Source organism: Populus euphratica, unplaced genomic scaffold (assembly GCF_000495115.2).
Source record: "Populus euphratica unplaced genomic scaffold, PopEup_1.0 scaffold6.1, whole genome shotgun sequence".
Taxonomy (NCBI): Eukaryota; Viridiplantae; Streptophyta; class Magnoliopsida; order Malpighiales; family Salicaceae; genus Populus; species Populus euphratica.
In genome coordinates this window covers 1,045,939-1,070,268 of record NW_011499849.1, presented here as the reverse complement: position 1 = coordinate 1,070,268, position 24,330 = coordinate 1,045,939, and the positions used below count along the sequence as shown (strand labels likewise).

Genomic DNA, 24,330 nt, shown 5'->3' with positions numbered 1-24,330 from the left:
AAAATTCAACCTCATGCTCACGTTAGCGCAATCCCAACCATTTTGGCAACTTCAAAACTCTCCCTAACAAAAGAAGTCTCCGTTCATTAATTTTTTTTCCCAGTAGAAAGTGCGAAGAAACTTAACAGAAACTTTAGGGTATCCAATTTCTTTACTCCTTCCCTCTTTATTTTCCCACTAATTGTCCCGGAAGGTGTCATCGTTTGTTTCCTGATAAAAGAACTCAAAGTTTCAGTTTAGATTTTGATTAGGTTCTGGAGTTCTTTTTGTCTTTGGTTGTTGAGAAAGTAGTGGAGAGAAGGAAAATCGAAGCCTCTTCTAAAATATTTAGCATTAAGTCAAAGTCCTGTTACATTAGGGTTAAAAAGAAAGTTATATTACAATATTTTAGCTCCAAGATTCATGTTCTTAATTGGTGATGTAGCTTCTGTTTTGGTTCATGCACTGAAAATTTGATCTTGGCAGGTTTCAATAATTGTTTGTTCTGTACAGTAATATACGTATTTGATCTGTGCAATCAGATTTTAAACATAGTTGAGGCTAGAGTTTCTAAGGTGAAGTGAGTTTGAGATATTGAGCAACAAGCAACAGCATCTTCAACATTGAATTTGAGTATGACGCGTGTTAGTTCTATGACATTGTCTCATGAACTAAGGGTTCGCAATTGTCATGGATGCAATAATCAATATACTGTGAGCAATTCTTCGTTTTTATTTTTAATTTAAATTCACATGAATTGAAGTCCAATAAGCGAATACAAAACTGAAATTTTTGTGGTCTGTTTATATTTCCCTGTTTTTTCACAGAGTGCGAGCAGAGTGCAGCTAGTTAATGCCAATCTTTCTTCTCAATTCTTGGTATGGATTTAAAAGAATTACACGTTACTTAGAAGCAATCCCTCCCAATTACTAGTGGTAGTGGTCTTTTGTTTTAAATTTCTCATCTCAATCTGTCCATGAAGGTTATTGATGCTACTCTTTTATTCTCGCTCTGCGTTACATTTCTTTTATGATGAGTTTTTATTTATTGTGTAAGAAGAGTCTGAAACCACAGGAATTTCTGCGTGTTGCATGTTTAGCGACAGGATCCTTGGGGTCTTCATTTTCTAAACAGCATACGTGGGCCACCGAGTCCTGTACCTTCCAGATGTAATGTGTTCCTCTGCCGATCTGTTCTAACTTCAGGTGGAGGGAATGAGATTCCTGTTCTGAAATCTGCAGCATTGGCCTTTACAAGGTATATTCACATGTCATTTACATCTTCTGTGTCCATCCCTGCAGAGCATTTGTTCAAATGGGGCGACTGAATTTTGTATCACATATCCACATACTAATGCAAGTGCTGTGTTAAGATTTTCTCCCCTTTCTATGGTCATAGCTTAATTTCTGGCTTATATTTGGTATTTGAGTTCACAAATGAGTATAAATATCAACTGAACTACAATCAACTGTATTTAACACAAAAATATGTTCACATCTTAAATGTGAATTGCATGACAATTTCCTGCAATACTTCATCTCCTCCCCCCCACTCTTATGAAATGTGTTGTCCAGAAAGAAGTCTTTTTAACACTTTTGATGTGTCATGCAGGTCCTATGATGCTCTTCGTGGAAGTAATCTGGTGCTTAAATTGATCCCAGCTATTGGTATCATTACCTTTGCTGCATGGGGACTTGGCCCACTCATATGGTTGGGAAGGACTATTTTTCTCCATGTATTGATTATATTACCACCTTACATGCCTTTTACTTTAACAGGGGTCTAATGATCCCTTAATCCTGCTTTGTTATCTCAATCATATAATTCCAGATCCACTCCTTTATGGAAATTTCCTGCAGAAATCTGATAATAGTTGGAAAAAGAGTAGCACACATTATGTTATGACCTCGTATCTTCAACCTTTGCTGTTCTGGACTGGAGCAACACTCATCTGCAGGTATTAGGAAGAAGTTGAGTTAATTCTTTTCCAGATACAGTACCCATCATTCACTTAGCACTAACTATAGCCAGTATATTGCAGAGCATTAGATCCAGTAGTTCTACAATCGGAAGTGAGCCAGGCTGTGAAACAACGACTTCTGAATTTTGTACGTTCATTATCAACCGTGGTGGCATTTGCCTATTGTTTGTCCAGGTATGTCTGCCTGGGTCCCACATTTAGTCTTTAGGAATTATATCCATTTATAGTTACTCTTAGAAATGGTCAAATACTTGATTGCTGGTTGATGGGTTCACTGCTAGCTCTTTCACTTCCACTAATCACTTAGCAACCCAATTTTTATGTTGGTTTCTGGTTACGCATGTTGTTTGTACTTTTACTTTCAAGCTTCAAGTGCTGTTGGCTATCATTGGATGTTGATGATATGATACCATTCTTTCAAGGTTCTAGGTTGTCGATTGTCTTAGTATTTTGGTTTTCAATTTCACATGAGGACTTGGAACTATGTTTTTAGATATGACCATTTTTTTTCCCTTTACAGCTTGATTCAACAGGCACAAAAATTCATCACAGAGACAAATGAATCCAGTGATGCGAGAAATGTATGTTTTCCTTGATTTTTAAATTTTTCTACTATATTTAACATCTTTCTAGTGCTGCAATTCTCAGGAACTTGTAGTGGAGAAGTGCATACTTTCATCCTGGAACACTTGGAAGAAATAATTGATTAAATATGGTGACCAACACTGAGACTGCACAGAATGCTAGGAATGTCTTATGCATATTAAATGTGTTGTATGTTAAAGAATAATATAATTATATCTTGGAATCTCACCTAATAGTTTAAGCTTTTGGGTTGAGATAGTTCTTTGACACTGTGTTTCTTGAAGTGGTCTATAATTTAATTCTTGGAATCAATGAGATCCAATTTGTAGCCAGATGACAAAGTATCTCAAGCCAATACATCAGCTCACCTTCTGCTGAGTTCCCATAATAACCAGTGCAAGCTGCTTCTTTTTTTATCTATCATGCCATAATTTCCAAATGTTGGAACGCCTGCCATTCTCTTGAAAGCTATCTTGTTTTAAAGCACATCATATTTCTATTTGTTTTAGGAAGTATATCAGTGTTGTGTTTGATTCATTTGTTTTGTTGGGAAGTTTTTGCTCAAGGACTCACTTGATTATAAATTTACCTATAGAGAGGTCGCTTGTGATTTAAGCGCGTGAATAAAGTAGTTTTTTCTTGCTTTGGCAGATGGGCTTTAGTTTTGCTGGAAAAGCTGTTTATACTGCAGTCTGGATTGCTGCTGTATCTCTGTTCATGGAATTGCTGGGTTTCTCTACACAAAAGTGGCTCACAGCTGGAGGACTTGGTACAGTGTTGCTCACGCTTGCTGGTCGAGAGGTAAATTATGGCTTGCTAGGCATATCATTGCAACAACTCACTGCAGTTTTAGAATCACTCATTGTGGATTCTACTATTGAAGATACATCATGTGATTTTTGTTGACCTTAAATGGATCTTCACTTACCTGATTGGTTTGTGCATTCAGATATTTACGAATTTCCTTTCAAGTATAATGATCCATGCTACACGGCCATTTGTTCTGAATGAGTGGATTCAGACAAAAATTGAAGGTTACGAAGTTTCTGGTACTGTTGAGGTTTGTCCTTTTCTCCATCTTATTGTGAAGCAGGAAAATAGGGAGTATTAATAAGACTATTCAGAACATATCATGTATATGCATGTTATTTTTTCTTCAGTCAACTTCATCTAAACTGAAATAGGAATCAATGATATGATTCCTTTCTGTAAAAGAGAGAAGAAACTGAGTTCTGTGTGCTTTAACCATTTATTGTTCTTTATCTCATTAAACTCTCATGCTGTTCCAGCATGTGGGCTGGTGGTCACCAACAATTATAAGAGGAGACGATCGTGAAGCTGTTCACATTCCGAACCACAAGTTCAGTGTGAGTATTGTCAGAAATCTTAGCCAGAAGACCCATTGGCGCATCAAGACCCACCTTGCCATCAGTCACTTGGATGTCAAAAAAATTAATGTGAGGAGCAATACCGGTTCACCTGCTTGTAAATATTTTATAACAATCTAGTACTTTTTTGGTGCTTCTTTGACCTGAAAGGAGAATATAAGATAAGGAGCCGCATTTTCTACATGCAGAATATTGTAGCTGATATGCGCAAAGTTCTGGCCAAAAACCCACAAATTGAGCAGCAAAGGTTGCACAGAAGAGTTTTCCTGGATAATATCAATCCAGAGAATCAAGCTCTTATGGTAAGGCTTTAATTGCATTATACTTCTTCTGAGTTGAGATTCTTTCACCTGCTTTTACAATGAAAGCCCTTACAAGAAAGTTGAAATGACCTCTGGAAAGTGATAACGAGAATTCATTCCTTGGCCTTATTTTTGATTAATTTCTCTTTGGTAGTGAAATTTCTTTATTTGTCATGATTGTACATTTTATAGTGTCAAACACATGAAGTGTCTGGTGACTTGAGTTTCTGGACTTCATCAGTTTGCATCATTTTTTCTGAAATGATGTTTTTACTGGCTCATGAATGTTGAGCAGTGTCACTGAATATCTACCATCAGAAAAATAATCAAACCTGAAGTTTCCCAGATCACAATTATGAATCAACTGAAACATATCATTCTCTTTCTTCGAGAAAAAGAGATCTATTAGATCTCTTACATGTAGAGGTTGCTATTTCTGCACAATCACATGTAATGTTTTTAAAGGCATCTGGATGATCATATCTCCAATTGTTTGACATTTTCTGTTGGGTATCTCAACTCTGTGAGCTTTTCAAATGTGTTTATTATGGGTTTCTTATTTAGAAACACAACATTAACCTTTTTTCCATGTCATAATGTTTTTCTGATGCAGATTTTGGTTTCATGCTTTGTGAAAACCTCACATTTTGAAGAGTACCTGTGCGTAAAGGTAACACTAATTTGTTATTAATACTTAAATGTGATTGTCCAGATATTATAGGCCATGATGACAAATAGTTTATTTCCATTGCTGTTGTTAATATTTTCTCTATTGTATCTGAGTTGCAACTGTTAGAGTCTAGCCATGCTGTGATTATGCGTCTATTACTGAAGGATATATGGAAGAAACCTGAAACAAAACTAGCAAAGAGATTTCACTGTTGTCCAGAAAGCTTTTGCTCACCAACCAAGCATTCTGACAGCATTGTTTGGGATGCTGAGAGACCATTAATAGTAAATAATGACAGAGCCACTCGGTTCCTATAAGCCATCAGTTATTGGTCATCTACTTGACGTAATAACATTTGGAATGACAATGTATTGTTTTATCTGATAGAAGAGAGATCAACCTTATTGGATGGGGCGACTGCTGATCTGCTTTATCTTAGTACTTGAAGCAAAACTGACCTGTTACTGTTAATGGAATGGTACAGGAAGCAGTCCTCTTGGATCTTCTTAGAGTAATCAGCCATCATCGTGCTCGGCTTGCCACACCCATTCGTACAGTACAGAAAATATACAGCGAGGCTGATTTGGAGAATGTGCCATTTTCTGACTCCATTTTCACACGTTCTGGAGCCACTGCTAACCATCCATTATTGCTGGTTGAGCCCTCTTATAAAATCAACAGTGAAGATAAAGTTAAAGCTTCAAATCGTTCACTCCGTGCTAATGAGGAAAAAGATGCAAAGGTTGAAGCAGCCCTGGTATCTGAGTTGAAAGCAGATACCAAGGCTGGATCAATGCCAGTTGTTGATTCAAAAAGAGATAAGGTCATTGCAAAATCTACCTCCAACTCCAGCACAAATTCTAAGGTCTCAGATGTCTCGGCATCTGATCCTCAACTTATCAGTTCAATGCCTGACAATTCAGTTAAAAACAGTCCTGGAGCACAGCAGTCTAATGGAAATATGGGGGATGGATGGCAGGAGACATTGGGACCGAATTCTGAATGCTTAACCTCTAATGAAGCAACGCCTGAGGTGTCCTCAGTTTCTAACACAGAATCTGTCGGTGAAAGAACTGGGAGTCCTGACATTTCACAGACTAAGCAGGATATTGAGAGATCTGTTGCATCGCCGTTAATGACCAGACCTTCATTGGAGGAGAACATTGTTCTCGGTGTTGCTTTGGAGGGCTCAAAACGAACTCTTCCAATTGAGGAAGAAATGGATTCATCTACTTTCCCTTTAGAATCGAAGGAATTGGCTGCCAGCCAGAATGCAGGACCATCTCCTTCTGGCAAGGATAAGAAAGACAGTCGTGACAGTTCCTAGCACCTCACAAATCGATTAGCAGGATGAAGGTGACAAGATGCTTGTTGTAGTTTATGCCTCTTTAACCATTAAATTTATGCAAGAACGCGGCAGCTGTGTTTTTAAACCTAGCTGCATGCAGTTCATTGTCATTATTAGTAGCCTATATGTGTAAATAATTGTCAAATTGAAAGTTGGGGCTAATCAGAAGGTTCAGAACAATCACGGGGGAATTGAGGCGAGGGAGGGAATAGGTATTAGGGTCTATAGAATCTGTTTACAGTGGATACTCGCCGGATGTTTCAGTTGAAGGAATTATATTTAAATTTCTGCCATATCATCTTCATGATGGATGATTGAGTTAGGAAATCGGATTGATGTATCTTTCAGACCAATTATCTAAAGCAATCACAGTTTCTGAAGGTAAACAAATATTATCTACCAGCCACATTAACTCAAGATTTCGATTCAACGTTATTCGGACATGGCCGCCTGGCAATTTTATTATTTGTCCTAATTTTCAGAATTTCAGAAATTGGCTTTCATAATGGGACTACATTAGAAGATGCTTTTACAAGTGGCTAAATTGAAACCACCACCCCTTCTTTTACAATGTGACTACTAAATGCAACATTATCGGAAGCTGAAACAAAGTCTGAATTAAATTACATCTAAACATCAGAATGTACAAGCCACAAACAGCGTTTGCTAGGACATCAAGGCTGACAAAAATGCAATCTCAAAATTTAGTACCCATCCCAGTTACGACTGACACGAGCAGTCAGGGATAGGATATGTGTATATCGACTGCCTCTCCTTTCTCAGCCTGATCTGCCCTTGTCTACTTTTATGACCACTGAGAACTGCATGCTGAAATTCTGGCCACTCCATGCTCTTGTTCAGGAAAAGCGGGCCCAACATCACCATGTTTGGTCTTATGGTCTTCAGGTTTAGGTACGCTCTATGTCCAACCTGATAATAGAAGTACCCTGTCACCTTATGGTCAACAAAATTCATATTGCACCACAATATTCACACATAAAATCCAAAGTGCATCATGGTTACATGCTACTTGTGGTATTGCAAAAGTTCCTTTCGCCAGAGACATTAGATATGACTGAGAGCATCGGATCTAACCCTTTCACATAGCCCATGAAAATTCATGATATGGATAGTACTTAATGCCATCTATGATCTTCAAGAAATACTTTGGTTTTATTCAAATAGCAAATGCTTATAAATATAAATCAACAGAGATCTTTTCTTCTTACCAAAGCATTATGCATGTTTCCAGGAGAAGCAGAGATAAAGATGTCACTCTGCAAACTCACATAATAGTCAACTGCAGCCAACAAGGAAGCCTTGCCGTCAACCTTTGCCAGTTCCTCTGCAGAGGCAAGGCTCTTTTTATGATCCACAAGGGGGAATAATTTCTTTAAAGCAGAGATCCTTGCTTCTCCACCATAAACCTGAAAATGGCATCCCTCCCAACTGTTAAATTCTCACAGGAGAGCAAAGTCTATTATTTCAGCAAGGCAATTGACAAACAACATACAATACTAAATTGTGAATCCTGAAATAAATGTAAAGCTTCCCAATTTTCAAGAGAGAAGGTACAATACTAACCTTGTGTGATGCAAGGTAGAGACGGGTGCTATTGCTGAAGCCCAAAGCTGCTAGAAGCAATCCAATCTCTTCAGGAGTCAATGGACAACGCCCTTGTTTTCTCAATGCCTCATCAGTGAACTGAGAGTTTAAGACTCTTCCCTGCCAAAGCACTTGACGGTATTTTGCTAGAGCAAGTCTTTCAGCTTTACCCCCACCAAAATCACATGATGAATGAGCAGCCATGTCCTGAATGGGGTCAGGTTTGGGTAAGAGCTATTGAAAAACATGCTTGCTTTAAAAGGAAATTCTAGAGTGATAAACACATAGTATGTGATAGTAATCAAAGGCAATCATCAAGATGGGTGATTATAATGCATTTGTAGATGCAGGTTTTAATTGACAATGCATGATCAACCAACAATTTTTAGATTTCTTAAAGATTATCTAGGTATGTACATTTACAAGTGATGAAGTGCAAGAAAGTTCATACTTTCCAAAAAAAAATGTCCAATTCTGCAACTAAGTCCTTTAATATAGTCCAAAAAGGTTCCCAAATCCAAATATGAAAAGTTGCTGTTCATCATTTGAAAGATTTGAAGAACATACTTTATCAAAGCGAAGATGTAACACGACAAACTTTCCAGACCCCTCTGATTCGGTATCATTCATCCTCTCCTTTAGGAACCCAGTTCCAGAGGTATGAAACTTCTCAAACGGATGGCGGAGACGATTAACGAGTGTATCTCCTAGCACTCTTATATGAGGAACGAAAATTAGTGCATGAAAATTGACTTTACAACGTAGGCGTTGGATATCTGGGGGCAATTTGTCAAAAGCCAGGCGGTGAGAAAATGGGGCAATGGCAGCAATTCCATAACTGAAACATTAAAATTCAATTATGAGTGCAAGAATCAACACAGTGCAGTAAATTGAAGATATATTGATTGGGGTCCTTGAATATTTTCCAGCTCAAATCATTAACTAATATAGTTCAAGTGAACTTAGGCAGAATAGCTTAAAATGCAACGACAAAATTGAAAGCAGAGGTAGCTTATAATAAAGCACAGTAGTTTTAATTGTCATGTGGCTCTTCAAACCAAATGATGCCAAGTAATCAATGCATAAAGCAAGCCACACTGCTCTATTTGTTTTTCATTTTGACAACACCCCTTGGTCACCAACCTAGCTATTCTTCAATTATTTTCCTTAATGAATACAAGTCGAATAAAGAATGCCTGAAAGTAGACTTATCAACGTGCAAGGAGGACATACCAAGGAGCATCCATAAAAGGAAAATAAATTAATAAAAGAAGAATAGCAGAATTTGAAATAATTACCCAACAGATTCAATAAATTACGTGGAATGGCTTTCTTTTAACTCTGACAATAAAATCATTGGGGTCCTCAACAATTTAATAAAAAATTTACTAACCTCTGCAACACAGGCAATACATTTTCCAGATACCAATCAGCTGAACCATGGACAGGTGCTGTTTTGATTCTCATAGCTCGTATGCCTGTAGCATAATACTCTCTTGTGCTCCACCAGTACTCACTGGGTGGCTCTTTAACTATTGCAACATCATGACTTAGGGTATCAATAAAGTGTTCCACATCAAATATATCCGCGAATGAACTGCATGCAAGAAAACATTCACTTTAAGGTCTCGAGTTTCTACAGCAATCTAGAAAGCAAGAGAGGTTACAAAGGTAGCTTACTCACAAAATACCTTGTATCTTGCCAAACAGCATTCACTTCAAGGTGTGGGATCACAAGTGTTGCATTCAGTATTTTGGCAACGGCGACCGCATCACATATCTTTAGTAACAAAAACAAGAAATCACTGCAAGGATTACTCAAATTCTCACAGAATGGATTTAAAAAAAGTAAAGAAGAAAAAACAGACATGTATTTTGGCAATACAGTTACTTACTCCCATTCTTTGTTGGTTCAACCCTCCATCAAGAAACACTTGGATATATCCTTGGGACTTTGTTGGCAACGCTTGAATAGCATTCAATATAAGAACCATTGTTAGAAATTGTATTTTCTCATTTATTTCCTAATTTAATTGACCACAAATCTGGTTTATTATTTTAGCTAAACAGTTAATGCTTACTGTGAATCGTGGTGGGTTCAATGCAAGGCTTCCATCCTTGGTAAGGCAAAGGAGACCACAGCTCATTCTTTTGTCTAACAGGCTAACAAAATAAATAAATAAATAAATGATTGAATGAAAAGGTAAAAAACTGCAAGCTTGAAATTTCTTGACCAATTTTAAGAAACAAGAAAGGGGGGCACACACTTACAATATGGCGATCTAAAGCAGCTTTCAGTAGAGGCAAATGCCTGGGTTTTGGTGCATTCCACTCCTGCAAATGCAACGAACTTAAAGATTAGTACAGGCACAGATAGATATGAAAAATGTTGTGAATAGAAAGCAGAGCGTACGGAGAAGAGGAAAGGATAGGATCTGCTCAATGGGCTGAAGAGATAAGGAGATAAAATGGGCAGAAGAAGGACGAAAAGCCCAGAAAAAGCAATTCTCGGTGACAGATTCTGGTGATGGTACTTCATGAGTTATCCGATTCCAGTTTCTAAATTCGGTTTCCGAAATCTAAAGCTAATTTCATTCTCCGATTCGATATCACAGGTGAATGCTCAACTGGTAACTCTTCGTTTGCTTGCGGGAAAACGGGAAAGCGGTTGGTTTTTTGTTTGGGATTGATGCTGCAAGTGATGCGTCGTCTATGAACTTAATGACATGTCTTCTTTATTGTGAATCCACGATTCAGATTCACGTCCACGGCCCATCATTGATCACGATAGATTAGCTAACGAATTTCTCGGCCCAAATAGATTTTTTTAGTCGAATTAACAAAAATCCAGCATGCAAATAAAAGTAAAATTTATTAGTTAAACGTGTCTATCTTATGGTAATTTTTCATTATTTATAATGAATTCTATTAAGATTATAAAAGTAGAGGTTAATTTGCTTGAATAATTCTTAAGAAGTCTCATCGACCATCTTGTAAGGTGAATCCGAAACACAAATTATTACTTTTATAGTTGGTTTATTTTACGTCGTTGATAGAGTTAAATTTTTTTTAATATTAAAAAATAATATTTAGAAAAGATTAATATTTATAAATTAATAAAAAAAATATAAAACTCAACTTAACTAATTTCAATAAACCTATTAATTTAATAATAAGATTAAAAAAATCAATGAGAAACAAAGCAAAAACAATAACAATAATTAACCATAAAAAATAAAATATAATTTCATCTTATGCTTATATTTGATTAAATAATTTAATTTAATTCAAAATAAAATTTTAATAAAAAAATAAATTTAATAGAGAATGACAAGTAAAAGATTTGAGATAACCTATATTATTTTTAAAATTAGTGAAAATTCTATAGAAAAAATAACAAAGTAATTTTTTATTAAATAAAAGTTAAAGGGTAAAATTAAAAAAAAATAAACTTAAAAAAAAATACAAAGCAAAATCATGCAAATCTTTTAAACATGGGCTAACCTCCCGTACCTTTCTTAAATACAAAGACAAGTGTACAATGTTTCCTTCCCTAACAAAAGAAATCTCGACTAATCTCAATAACTCACAATTTAAAAAATCATAGATCTGGACTCAATTAAAAAATTAAAATTTTAATTAATTTTAATATTAAAGTATAAAATTATATATATATATATATATCTGAAATTTCTATATATATATATATATATATATATATATATATATATATCTTCAAGACAATAACAATAGCAGTTAAAATAAAAAAAATCAAATCTGGTAGGGAAAAAAAATCAAGAATGATGAAATTACAAAAGAAATAATTTTTAAAAATAATCTTAAATAAAATAAATATTAATAAAAAAATAAGGATCGAATCCAATAGATAAAAAAAAATTATAAATCATTTTAAATAAAATAAATAGTAATAAAAAATGAATTAAATATAAATGAAAAACAAATTAAAGGGTTCATTTTAAAACTTAGAGGGTCATACACGAAAATCAAGGAAAAAATAAAAAATAAAAAAAAAGGTTATTGATGTCAAAATAGAGATAGCTTAATCACATGTATCATGTCGTGGTGAAAGGAATGTTAAGATGATTTGAACGCCTCCCTAGATGCCATCATTTGGTAGTTGGACAACACCATGCGTTACATACACCAACTATTTTTTTATATATAATAATCTATATCTATCAAAAATACCAAATTACCTTTCAACTACCCTTATTGTAACAAAAAAAAAACATGATAAAAGTACAAGTGCCTCTAAAAGCCAGCTTTATAAAATTTTGACTTTAAAGGAACTTAAGTCATTTTCCTTTGTAAAATTAAAGTGAAATGGTGAAATAGTTTTTTGACACCATGTTAAGATTTATTTGTTTTTATGGGTAATTAAGTAATTTTAGAAAGACCTTTATGATGTCAATCAATTTTATAACGACAAACTAACTCTTAGAAAAGATCATATTGCCCTCGATGACTAATTTATTTATTTTATTTTTTTGTAAAAGATAACATCATCAATTTACTGTTGTAATCTATAATGAAACCACTCACATTCCATTCAGCAGATACTTAATAATTTTAGTTTTTTTTTTAATTAGTATGATTGCATGTGCAATTTTATAAGAAATTTTTTGATTATTATATTAAATTTAGCTTGGCCTAATGGGTTGCCATGGTAACCTACTAACTAAGCACTAAAATTAAGCTTAATTTTAAATAAAATCATGTAAAAGTTGATTTGGTTGACCTAGTTGACCTATGAGTGACTTGGTGAACGTGATTAAACTCTGACTCTATTTTTTAAAAAATAAAAATAATATGTTTTAATATTTAAATAATGATGTTTTAGATAGAACCAGGTCAATTCACCTAACTAATCATTCTAGTTAGGTTTAATAACTTTTCCTTTTACAATCAATTTCTTATTTAATTATATGATAATAAAAATAAATATTTATAAAAAAAACAACAATGAATAAAATTGTGAAGGAAAAATGTTTTTTGTTTTTTTTGAACTCATGAGATCTCTCTAATATTCAATGCATTTTTTTATGATTAAATTATTTTTTTCTATCATAATTCATTGAATAAAAAGCAATAATAATAAGAAAAAGAAATATTCACAAAAATTATAACTATTTGAACTAAAAAGGAAAAAATATATACTTTTAATCAAAACCTAGTTTTCTTACTAACATTTATTTTTTATTTTGAAAAAAATTAATTTTTTTTATCAAAAGTTTTATTTTTTAAACAAAAACTTATTATGATCACAAAAACAAGTTTAAAATAAAAATCTAAAAAATCATGAATTGATCATTTTCATGCATCTACATGGAAAAAAATGAAGTTTCATTTTTTTTTTTAATTAGATTTGAAACTTGATTAATAAAAAATAAAAATAAAAATAAATGTTTTATGCTCATTAAAATCAATGAGCAAATTATTTTAAGAATTTTACATAATAGGCTTACACATAATTATTTATAAAAATCAATAACATCATCTTATAAAAAACCCAATCTTCTTAAAAACAATTGCATATTATTTTAATAACATCATCTGATTTGAAGAGAATTTTTTTTATAAAAAATAGAAAGAAAAAAAGAAAAAGAAATCTAAAATAAGAACAAACACTAATGAGTTCGGAAGGCTAAACCCACATATATTTTTTTAATAGACAAACAATACATCTATCCACTCAAATTATTTTTTGAAATAAGAGAAAACACATCATTTTTCAAGTTCATTTTTATGCAATTTTCAAGAGTCAAAAGAGTCGAAGTCTAACTTTTAGGATATTGAAAACCTAATTTTTAACTTGTTTTCTCTTAAAAACATTCTAAAAACATGCTAAGAACTTCAATAAAACAATTATTAAAAAAAAAAACCTAAAATGATTTGAAAACATGAAATCCAACCAAATTAAAAAACAATTTAAAGGTCTTGATCTACTTTCCACAATATGTTCAAAGAGAACATGTATTGTCTCTAACTAGTTAAATTTCAAATATAATCAATAATTTGCATCTCATTGATAAAACCATGACTATTTTTTTATATTAAAATTTTCTCTAACTAGTTAAATTTCAAATATAATCAATAATTTGCATCTCATTGATAAAACCATGACTATTTTTTTATATTAAAATTTTGGTAGTCTCTGCATTTTAATTTACCAAGTTATCCACATGTCTTTCTTTATTTACCCATCATCAATTTTTCAATATTTAATCATAATCCAATCTTCCGAATCACATCTCAATAAATACAATTTTCACTTTTGAATTTCACTTTTACACAATTTCATACAGTGACACAAATCACATACACAATTATTTGAAAGAATGAAGATATTAAAATACAAATAATATATAATCAAATTCAAAAGTTCATAACCCTGCAAGTACACGCACATACATTTACATACCACCTACTTTAAATCCATATTATTATAATATTTCCAATTTTTATTTTAACTAGTAAGTCTTTTAATTATTACAATATCCAAAAGTATGTTATTTAATTTGCGTGCTCCGCATACCATTACGTTTACATATCTGTTAGTAAAAATCTATAATATTACATCAGCTTTTAATTATTACAATATCCAAAAGTATGTCATTTAATTTGCATGCTCCGCACACCATTATGTCTATAATATTACATCAGTATACCATTTTATTATATCATTTAACGTATTTAAATTTTATATTCTACTGATCCAGCATGATTTATGATGAATTTAAAATTAAATAAATAAGATATAAAAAGTTATTTATTACTCTAACCATAAAATTTATTATTCATAAAACATCACGGGATTACCTTTAATGTCACCATTATAAGTTCAACTCATAAAAATTACCATTTAAATCTGCTAGTATTTAATACAAATTTCTACAACTCAGTAACCATTCTTTATATTCATCTTTACTTTAACAAAACCTTAAATCAACATTATTATGGTTGTCCTCCCATTAATATCAACAACTTCTACAATCCTTCTAATCGTCAATGATTCGATAATTTTCCCTTCAATGCCAAAAGCCAATCAATTTGACAATTCTTTTAATTATTAACAATCCGATAATTCTTTCATTAAATTTAACAATTCATATAATTGCCAACAATTCAATTATCATGCCAATAAATTTGGTAACTCCTATTTGTTACCAATATTTTTTATTGATATTCATCTCTTTAATTCACTTCTATTTTTTACCAATATTTTCTATTGATATTTATCTCTTTAATTCTTCATCTCTCCTCTCTTTTGCTAATGAATAAAACACTTGAAATAAAACACTACATTAAATTTAAAAAATTAAAGTATGGTAAAGAACAACTCTTTTAAATGAGATCTTTACCCAGCAATCTCCCCTCTAATAACATGATTCTTTTCGATATAAACTTGTCTTCCATTTCAACTCATCATGGATTCATATACTAAAACTAACATTTTATTATAAACCACTATAATCCGATTTCAATTAACAATACAAATTACAATACACATCTACATGTTTACACTTTCTAAATAAACATGAATTTACCATATTTGGGCAATAGTACAAGCACGTGTGGGTTTCTTCATTACTTTCACTGCATCATCGTAACTCATGCAAAATTTGTCTAAATCATCGAATTCATCATCACTTACTTCAAACAAGTCATTTTAATTATTTCTTCACATCTCTCATTCACATTTCCATACAATTCATCTTTTCTGCAAACTTTAATGTGTGCAAGAGATTAAAAAATAATAATGCATCGCTAAGGACAGTTTCTCCAAAATGAACACAAGACTGGTGACGTGGAAAGGAAACCCTGTTGTTTTTCAATCAAGACACCTATGCATTTACATAAGGAATATATATATATGTTCTCATTTCATCGAACCTCATACGATCAGGCCCATTTACTTAATTTAGCCAGGCCCATTCTTGTGGAGATCTACATTACTTTTGAGACATGATAACAGCGACCTCAAGCTTTGAACATGCCGATCCAACCTGCTGCAACTAAATGCCTCCCATGCAATCACTGCTCTTGCTGGTAAGCTACAAGAACACATAGAATCAGTAACAAAAGCAGCCCTTTTCCATGGAGAGTTTCCAGTTGTATATGGTTTAAACTTACTCTGTGGGCGAAGCGAAACGAAATGACAACAAATATTCCACGCGTAGCAGACAAATTGCAGAACAAATCACATCAAATGCCCGCAAATATAGATACGCTCGATTATATATTTGCTTGGCAGGCCAGAATATAGAACTTCTACCAATCACTAATCACCATGACAGCAACTGCACCTAAACAATTTTCCTACAGCCGTCCACCAGTTAATGTCAACACAGAGACGTGACAGGCTATTCACAGATTGATTCATCATCATCTAGTGCGATCCCGGGAAACAATTATATGTAAACAAAATAAGTGGGAAATTCCCATCTCCAGTCTAAATTACAAATACAGATCCTTTGACAGGCTTCTGGTGATTTCTCCATCAACTTCATGCGGAGGGGCGAGCCTGGGCCTCTTTGCAGCTTGCTGTTCATCTGATTCTACTAATATCACACGACCACCAACATTCTCTGCGGCCTCAGTCGTTTGCAAATCTTGATGTAATCCATTCCCTAACAAAGCATGGTCTTCTTGCAATGATGCAGATAAATTTTCCTGACACGAGGCAAGGTTACCATTCTCATTGCCATGACCCATCCTGTCAGTGTCATCAATACCTTCAAGGTTATGTATACCTTCAATTGTTTGCATATCATCCTGAGTGACCTCTGCCACATTCTCTACCAAGTTGTCCTCTTGCAGTGGTGCTGAGAAATTCTGACAAGAGGCGAGGCTGGCATTCTCATTCCCATCATCAATCCTGTGAGTGTCCTCACTACCTTCAAGGTTTTGTATATCTCCAAAGGAAGGATTCTCAAGCATCTCACTAGAGGCAGCAGCAAGGCTTGTTGTCAAACACTTTATGCTTTCCATCAAAGAAGATGTTTGTTGATCAGATTTCTCTTTCTGACATGGACCTACATCTTCCTTAACTGCACAATTTTCAATGATTCCTACATCTGAATCATCAGAGGCAGAGTCTGATGTTTCTGAATTTGAACCATTGTCATCTACTTGCAAAGAAATCCCTGGATTCCAGGAATCATCAGCCCCAAAGCCTCTAAAAGAACATGATATAGAACCATCCTGAGGAGGTATTCCTGCAATTTGCTGAAAAACGGCCTCTCCAGAAGAGAAATACACAAACTGCTCGCCAGTTTCTGTATCATCCTGCTGCAAAACCAAAAAAAGTGTCAAGCATAAAAAATCAAAAGAGACTGTTGGCAGACCTCTTTTACCACTTTCAACTGACAAAGAGAAAGCACTGTAAATTGCATGCCTAAGAAACCATTTAGCTAGAATAATAGATAAGGTCAATACCTCTATCTGTGACATAGTATCATTAAGGTGGTAATAAGATGATGACTGGTCAAAGGATGGACACTGTGTAAGTAATGATCCAGCAGCAACTCCTGGCTCAAAAAATTCCCTGAGAACTAAGCCAGAATCATCAACACAATGAGAATTCCTCACAGAAGATGCTTCCAATAGAGTAATTTCAATGCCCTGGCCAGGATCAGAACTTGATAAATTAACATGACAAGCTCCAGCAGGTGTGCATCTCTCTGAAACAAGCCCCAATCCAGATTTTTTCCTGTTCATTTCAGAAAAATCAGACTCAGATTCATTGCTGCAACCACCAGAAGAAACTTCCCGAGAACGATTTTGAAGCAGCTCCGAAATTAGCCTCTGGATAAGAGTACGCTTGAGAGAAGCTTCAGCAGGAGGAAACCAGTCCCCATTAAGCTGTTCATTCAAGGAAAAGTCAAGAAAAGTAAAGTAACTGAATACGACTAAACATATAAAAGGCTGAACAAACAAATAATCAATTACAGTATCAATATTCAAGTAAAACAGCCTGTCTAAAATAAAAATGTTCAGGCCTTGAGGGTGCTTTGCTACATACATTAACAAAAAAAGGGTTAATTATCAGCGTGGTTCAAGGTTTAGGGGTAATATAACTCCCATGTATTGCCAGGATTCACTCCCATAAATTGCCGAGATTTCTGTTCACTATCTTGCAGAATTCAAAACACAACTTTCTACCATGTTCAGACCCCCGGCCTTGGAAAAATAGAAATGCAATATCTTCAGAGAAACATCTGATGGGGTGAACTTACAAACTTATTGAACTCGTTTATTCTGAATGGATTAAAATTCACAGGGGCCTCTACCAAAAACAGTTCCAGATAGTGAAGCAGGAACAAGCCACAATCAAATGAATTTTCTTGCTGTGGCAGCTGATAAGACACATGAACAAAATGTAAGAACAATCACAGTACACAAACCCAAACAGATCATAAAACCATGCATCAGACAAAAGCATACAGGCCGAAGCTTATACCATGACAATACAGCAAATTACTGCACAAATACACACTATTTTAGCACAAAAAGCAATACAGAATTGCCTTTACTTCATTGAATTTTTAAGAATCATAGTAATAATATATCGTTAGGCAACAACTTGCAAAGTGATCTGATTTACTTGAAAATGAGGAGCAAGCAAACAAATCCCAAAACATGTTGCAGTCAGATTATACTTGCACATAATGATATTTTCATTTATAGATGAATTGTGGATTCTAAACATAAAAAAGCCACCTTATATAATGCTAGAAAAGAACTTCAACTGAATGAAAGTTAATCCATGAAAATACTTTCCTCTATTAACTAGATATCATATCCCATTTATGATAACACAAACAGTTCCATAAGCTTAAAGTGTTGGTCATCTGATTTAGCTATTCATACTAAAGGGAGATCATGATCTATAATGTATGTGCAAAGAGGACCTGAAACTCCCTTCACATTTTTCCTTCTCTATATGCCCTGATAACTAAAGATAGCTTCTATTGGAACTGTTCTGCAGTAATACTCTCTTAAGTACTTAAATTTATTAACCAAGACTAGGCAAATACCTCAAGAGGGACAAACCGCAAATTCAAGAATTTTGAAGACATGTCTTCTGATGTGTCCTTCTGCCTCACTTTCCACTCTTCCCATAAATAACTGTCATTTCAGTGAATGAAGGTGACATAAATAACAAGGGGTTGCTTTCAGAAAATTATACAATAAAATGAAGGTCATCAAGGAAAAGGATAACAAAAAATGAATGGGAGAGAGAGAGAGGTGTGCCATAAAATTTGCATTGTTATACATGAGCAAGATGACAGTTTAAAAAATAATCAACATGGAAACATGATGGTTTATCCATGTGTGGCAGGCAAATTGACAAATTGAAGCGACATGTCACCTTCAGTGTGATGGGGAGTGAAGATGGAACTATTTGATTGTTAGGAGTTTCAATATAGTATGATTACTCTATTTTTTTAGCAGTCATACTATATTGAAATTCCAAAATAATCAAATACCAATTCCCATTGTTGTTCCTCTTCATTTCCCATTAGCGTGTCCAGAAATATGCATGCGCAGATATGTTGTCAAACAAAAAAAGTACAAACAAGTATAAAAGGTAATACCTTTGAACTAGATTTTTGAGACCTGCATGAGTTCCTTTGATAGAATCCAAGTGCAAAATACATGGTACTATGACAGATTTTGCTGTATCTTCATCTGAAATTTGATGCAAACATATAAACACAAGGCTGATCACCACTTGACATCATGCATTCCACCAAGAACTCACCTTTCACACAAGCTACTTCACCAGGATGGCATATGACTAATAAACTCCAGTGAAGACTGTAATTAAAACATGCATACAAATTACACTAGCTGAGGAATAAAATCACATTGTAAAAGAAAGGTGTTGTTTTAACTATTTTCTTACTTGAAATTTACAGGGATGAAAATGTAATCTTTTCCAAATATATCCACTTTTCTGGTCCATTTATGAACACGTAAAAAAGCAGCTCTGCCATCTTTCACACTGGATGGATCTTTGTCTAGATCAGCAAGCTTCCTAAAGAAAAAACTATTGAAAAAATGGTATCTGTGCTTTTCCTCAGGAGGAATCTGATTCTTCAAATACCTGCAACCCAATCACGTTTTTTTTTTTCATAAAAAAAGCACATTATTGTAAAACCATAGCAAATTCTAACAGATGTCGGAGAATGAAATAGTAATAAATAAAAGCATGTAAAAACTCAATCCTCAGTTCTTTTTGAAATTATCTCACCAGAAACAAGTTATGTGACACGATCTTAACATCCTAAGGACTAGAAATGGACTGGTTGCAACTAAATGAAAACGTTGAACAACATAGACTTACTTAATGTAAAAGTCAATAATTGTATCATTGATGAAAGTCTCTGGTTGTAATAGATCAACATCTCTCTTGCTAATGGAAACTGCATCTGAATCCCCTTTTGGATAGATAACATCTTCGAACTCCACATCAAAACTGTTTAAGTGCCAAGATTATTCAGTAACTTACGATAACAACTACAGCATGTGTCTGTACTAACAGCAAAAGATTTACATATCCCGCTGGTGCAAAGGAGACAGAACATCTTCTCTGAGGATTAGAAATCAATGAATATGCACACAGCGCACAAGCACATGAATAAAAACTACTATTATCGGTTTCAAAATTATAGAAGTCCAGAACCTTCATGTAAAAGCACATTCTGCAAAGCGGATGAAACTCAGATGGAAAATTCTGTCAAATTTTTCTTATACAGTTTTCATATTAACATATATCTCAAAGCACACTTCATTTGGAGGTTAAGGGGGGAAGCTTGCATTTAAATCTTCTGGGACAATAATAAATGTTTACATGGTGGAAGAAAGGAAGAAAGAACACTTAAGCCCAAGGGCCACTCACTGCTGCTTTAATGATTAACACTAATATGTTCATCAGCAATAGATAGAAAACCTATCCCACAAAACCAAAGATGAATTTGTTTTGACTGAATCTTAAGATGGTAGGAAAGATCAAGAACTAAGATACCTAATTTACCTTTATAAACAATAAAAAACAGCCCCAGAATGTAATTGATATGAATTTGAATAATTTTAATGCAGTTTGATCCATAAGTAAAGTGGAGAATATTGAGACATGAAAACACAAAGGAATCTGGAACCAACAGATGAATTGAAGCAGGGTGGCAAGAGAACCAAGAAATACATTTCATTGCCCAACACTAAGGGGGCTATTACTCACTTTGGGAAATAACGCCTCTGTTGAAGTAAGTCCTCTCCTCCATCCATTGCAATATCCATACTGCAAGCAAATGGAGAAAAGAAAAGGCAAGAAAAGTAAATTGATATAATAATAGGGCAGCAATAAAAATTCACCAAAAAAAAAAAACCCAGAGAGAGAGAAGAGACTGCCAAGCCAGCCTTCCTCAACATTTAGCAAACACAAATCTTTCTATCCTTGAGCTAAGTAATTTTTAGCATACCAACAGGATGGATAAGTATTCAAAAGTTGTGGCCAAGCAACAAACAAGTTTTTAGCTGATATAAACTGGCACTACATGGAAAGCAAAAGAAGTTATTTAATGGGTAAAATAGTACCTTCATTGGAGGCATTGGCACAAGCCTCCAAGTGTAATTTAAGCATGACGCATAGAAAATTAGATGAAAGCTAACTTGTAACAAATAACATCAGATGGCAGCAATTTAGCAAACTTACTCATGTATAACGCTCAGTAGAGCTGAGTACTTCAAGTTTAAAGATGAAATCTCTTCCCATTTCCTGGACCAATTTGGCTCCACAACTGCAACCTCCAACTCCTCCACACCTACACCAACAAATTAAATTAGCAAATTAAGAGCAAGGAACTCTAGTTGTGCATGATATAATCATACAAAAAAAAAAATTGCAACTCATCAGATCAATGAACTCAATATTGAGGCAAATCCACTGTACATGCATCACCAATTTCACAAATTTGCAATATTGTGTTCATATATATTGTGTCTGAAATGCTAGAATAGCAATTAGCTGGGGAACTTTAAAATACTTTTGACTGCTCACGTGAATTGCCTCAATATTGAGCTCATGCATATGTTGAGACAGTTACATAAAAATCAAAAATACATGAAAACAAAATATGAAGCACCAAACCACTACAAGGCTACTAACCTGACATGCCATGTGTGGTATCAGCTTGTACTGCATCCTTTGAAAGTATGTTGAGCTTAATTGTTACAGTTCCAAACTGAAGACGTAATAAATACAACTTATTAGGCATGCTAAAATAGCACAAGTTATATTCCCATAAGGTAGCTAAAACTTACTCTTTGAAGATTCTGAGACTCAATACTAACAATGTCATCAATTCCCGCTTCAAAGCCAAAGGTTCCTCCGTCTCCTTGTGCAGTTGCACCATTTATTTTAACACCACCATAAGAAAATGTCATCACACACCCAGAACAATATTTACCCCGGTATACAACATAATCAACAACAAGATTAATCCCCCCCTGCAAATCACACAAAAAACATATAATTACTAATCTTGAAAATTCTTTCTGAAAAGATGTATAAAACTGAGCCAGTAGCCATTCATTGAACAGCATACATATAATGCGTGGGGAAAAAATCCCCACCAAACCAAATATGAAATGGATTGATTAATTGATTTTAAAAAAATGAAGCACATGGTTGAGGTGCAATGCTAACTGGTTATTCATTTTTACAAAATGCAATCAGCATATCTTAACAAGTAGAAGAAGAAACAAAACCTGGATGCCATACCAAAAAGGTGGAAGAGCCATGGAAAAAGCTTTGTAATCTCAACCTTTAGCAGCTAAACGCATTAGCCCGTAATGTCCAAGACACTCAAGCAACAAATAACACTCAAATAGGAATCTTGGTATGAGGTTGGAGAACATATAAGCTAATTCAAGAAAATAACACAGGAATAACAACCTAGAAAGCCAGACTAAAATCAGAAAACCTGCAATTGCTAAGTGACTGAAGTCACTGAACAACTTAAAGCAAGTATGATACGGGATATCAAATACAGGATAAACTTAATAGAAACCTGTCTCGTTCCTGATTCAATATAAACTTAATTAATTCATGACAGAAAATTTTTTGTACCACTTCTGCGTAGCTGAAACAATTGGTTGGTGAGGGGCCATTTAGAATAACTGTAATCATGTAGAAAACCACAGTAAGTTAGAAAAAGAAGAGAAGGAAAAGAAAGAAAACCCTCACAGATAGCACAATATCCAGTAAATGATATCATGAGAAAATACCGCGAGCCTCTGTAATATCAGGAGTGGGGCTTGATGGAGAACAATCCTCCATGTGGTCATCAACATCTAATTGCCCATCATCAGCCTCACTCTGTAGAATTTTCAAACAAAGCAAAGCAAGACTTCATAATCAATTTCATGTTTGAAAACATAACTCGTCAGACATAGGAGAAGCCAACATACACTGGACGGTGGAGAGTCTCTAAGACCACGGTTCAATTGGCTTTCCCCAGGCAAAGGTGCTTCATGGCATGAAATTATCGTCTCGTGTTCACTGAAAAGCCTTTTCGACTCAAAATCATCGACCCGAAAACAAAAGCCTTGATCATGACTTACAGAAGTGAGTTGGGGAAAAGCATCAGAACCAGAATTTCCTTCTTCAGTGATTAAGTCGTCTCTAACAGTTCCGGGCTGAACACAGGTATCAGCATTATCACAGCCAATAGCATCAGAATCTACACAAACTAAACTGCCGGATTCCTTTCCAGGAACATCACATTCCTGGGCAACTGGAACACACGGTTAACAAAAATCAGTAATATCAAACCTCAAATTAATCTCCTAAAACAATAAACACGCGCAAATTCTACTTTTACTTCAATCAGTAAAGAAAAAAAATCCCTAAATAATCAAAATAATTCGAACTCCCAATTTAGAATATTAGTACTACGGCATAACTAATTTCTTCTTCAATTACATGATTTTTACTACAATATTCAATAAAAGGAAATAAAAAGTGGCTGCAAGTACAGCATTCGAGAAACTGGTACTTGGAAATGAACGGATTGTCGAGACTAGGGTTTTTGAACTTGCCTAAGACTTTACCAGCTGCTAATTCAGCTATCTCGTTTTCTTCTTTGAAATCGAAGACTTCGAGCCCGTTCTTCATCGTCGCTACCGGGAGAGATCGCTATCAATAGCGAGTGAGTCAATAACGGAGTCAGCTAATCAGAGAGATTTTTCCGAGACTTTTCCGAGACCCAGTCGCTTATGAGGCGTCATTACGGATTTTTAATTTATTGTATCAAAGAAAGACCTAAATTTTGCAAAGCCAACTAAAGGGCAACGCCAACCGACTTGCTGGAAGAAAATATAAAAGGTCATTTGTTAGAATTTGGATTGGCAGTTCACGCTCCAATTCAGCGGATGAAAGGCAC

General features: G+C 34.4%; 3 protein-coding genes across 6 annotated transcripts; 1 reads left to right on the top strand and 2 right to left on the bottom strand.

Annotated features, from left to right (window-relative positions):
* The first annotated feature begins 31 nt into the window (after nt 1-31).
* On the top strand, nt 32-6,580 carry LOC105120441 (mechanosensitive ion channel protein 2, chloroplastic-like). 2 transcript variants are annotated; one of them, XM_011018634.1, is made up of 14 exons: nt 32-138; nt 522-692; nt 807-857; nt 1,079-1,236; nt 1,591-1,689; nt 1,839-1,936; nt 2,021-2,134; nt 2,481-2,541; nt 3,197-3,346; nt 3,495-3,605; nt 3,835-4,002; nt 4,122-4,235; nt 4,849-4,905; nt 5,390-6,580. In XM_011018634.1, exons 5-14 carry the CDS (start codon nt 1,666-1,668, stop codon nt 6,230-6,232), a joined length of 1,740 nt encoding a protein of 579 aa, XP_011016936.1. In that variant the 5' UTR covers nt 32-138; nt 522-692; nt 807-857; nt 1,079-1,236; nt 1,591-1,665; the 3' UTR covers nt 6,233-6,580. The 2 variants fall into 2 exon arrangements, with proteins under 2 accessions (XP_011016936.1, XP_011016935.1); XM_011018633.1 differs by having other exon boundaries at nt 40-692; nt 1,591-1,714.
* A 157-nt stretch (nt 6,581-6,737) lies between these two features.
* On the bottom strand, nt 6,738-10,555 carry LOC105120440 (O-fucosyltransferase family protein). 2 transcript variants are annotated; one of them, XM_011018632.1, is made up of 10 exons: nt 10,272-10,555; nt 10,130-10,192; nt 9,940-10,021; nt 9,754-9,824; nt 9,539-9,638; nt 9,252-9,390; nt 8,426-8,696; nt 7,838-8,065; nt 7,483-7,680; nt 6,738-7,183 (listed from the first exon to the last, which is right to left on the bottom strand). In XM_011018632.1, exons 1-10 carry the CDS (start codon nt 10,395-10,397, stop codon nt 6,974-6,976), a joined length of 1,488 nt encoding a protein of 495 aa, XP_011016934.1. In that variant the 5' UTR covers nt 10,398-10,555; the 3' UTR covers nt 6,738-6,973. The 2 variants fall into 2 exon arrangements, with proteins under 2 accessions (XP_011016934.1, XP_011016933.1); XM_011018631.1 differs by having other exon boundaries at nt 9,252-9,455; nt 9,550-9,638.
* A 5,504-nt stretch (nt 10,556-16,059) lies between these two features.
* Nucleotides 16,060-24,245, bottom strand: LOC105120439 (Cysteine proteinases superfamily protein). Of its 2 annotated transcripts, none has more exons than XM_011018629.1 (16): nt 23,987-24,244; nt 23,357-23,682; nt 23,174-23,264; nt 23,016-23,065; nt 22,208-22,393; nt 22,053-22,128; nt 21,600-21,708; nt 21,126-21,185; nt 20,232-20,363; nt 19,791-19,991; nt 19,647-19,702; nt 19,480-19,573; nt 18,919-19,009; nt 18,118-18,237; nt 17,318-17,743; nt 16,060-17,170 (listed from the first exon to the last, which is right to left on the bottom strand). In XM_011018629.1, exons 1-16 carry the CDS (start codon nt 24,060-24,062, stop codon nt 16,337-16,339), a joined length of 2,928 nt encoding a protein of 975 aa, XP_011016931.1. In that variant the 5' UTR covers nt 24,063-24,244; the 3' UTR covers nt 16,060-16,336. The 2 variants fall into 2 exon arrangements, with proteins under 2 accessions (XP_011016931.1, XP_011016932.1); XM_011018630.1 differs by having other exon boundaries at nt 16,061-17,167; nt 23,987-24,245.
* Nucleotides 24,246-24,330: the final 85 nt, after the last annotated feature.

Coding starts and splice junctions, on each gene's coding strand:
- LOC105120441 (XM_011018633.1), top strand. CDS start 615: ATGACGCGTGTTAGTTCTATGACATTGTCTCATGAACTAAGGGTTCGC. Junction 858..1,078: donor ATCTTTCTTCTCAATTCTTG/GTATGGATTTAA, acceptor TTGCATGTTTAG/CGACAGGATCCTTGGGGTCT. Junction 2,135..2,480: donor TTTGCCTATTGTTTGTCCAG/GTATGTCTGCCT, acceptor TTCCCTTTACAG/CTTGATTCAACAGGCACAAA.
- LOC105120439 (XM_011018629.1), bottom strand. CDS start 24,062: ATGAAGAACGGGCTCGAAGTCTTCGATTTCAAAGAAGAAAACGAGATA. Junction 21,186..21,599: donor CTACTGAGCGTTATACATGA/GTAAGTTTGCTA, acceptor ATTTGCTTGCAG/TATGGATATTGCAATGGATG. Junction 19,703..19,790: donor TTCATCCCTGTAAATTTCAA/GTAAGAAAATAG, acceptor TTTTAATTACAG/TCTTCACTGGAGTTTATTAG.
- LOC105120440 (XM_011018631.1), bottom strand. CDS start 10,397: ATGAAGTACCATCACCAGAATCTGTCACCGAGAATTGCTTTTTCTGGG. Junction 10,022..10,129: donor CTGCTTTAGATCGCCATATT/GTAAGTGTGTGC, acceptor TTATTTTGTTAG/CCTGTTAGACAAAAGAATGA. Junction 7,681..7,837: donor TCTACCTTGCATCACACAAG/GTTAGTATTGTA, acceptor TGCCATTTTCAG/GTTTATGGTGGAGAAGCAAG.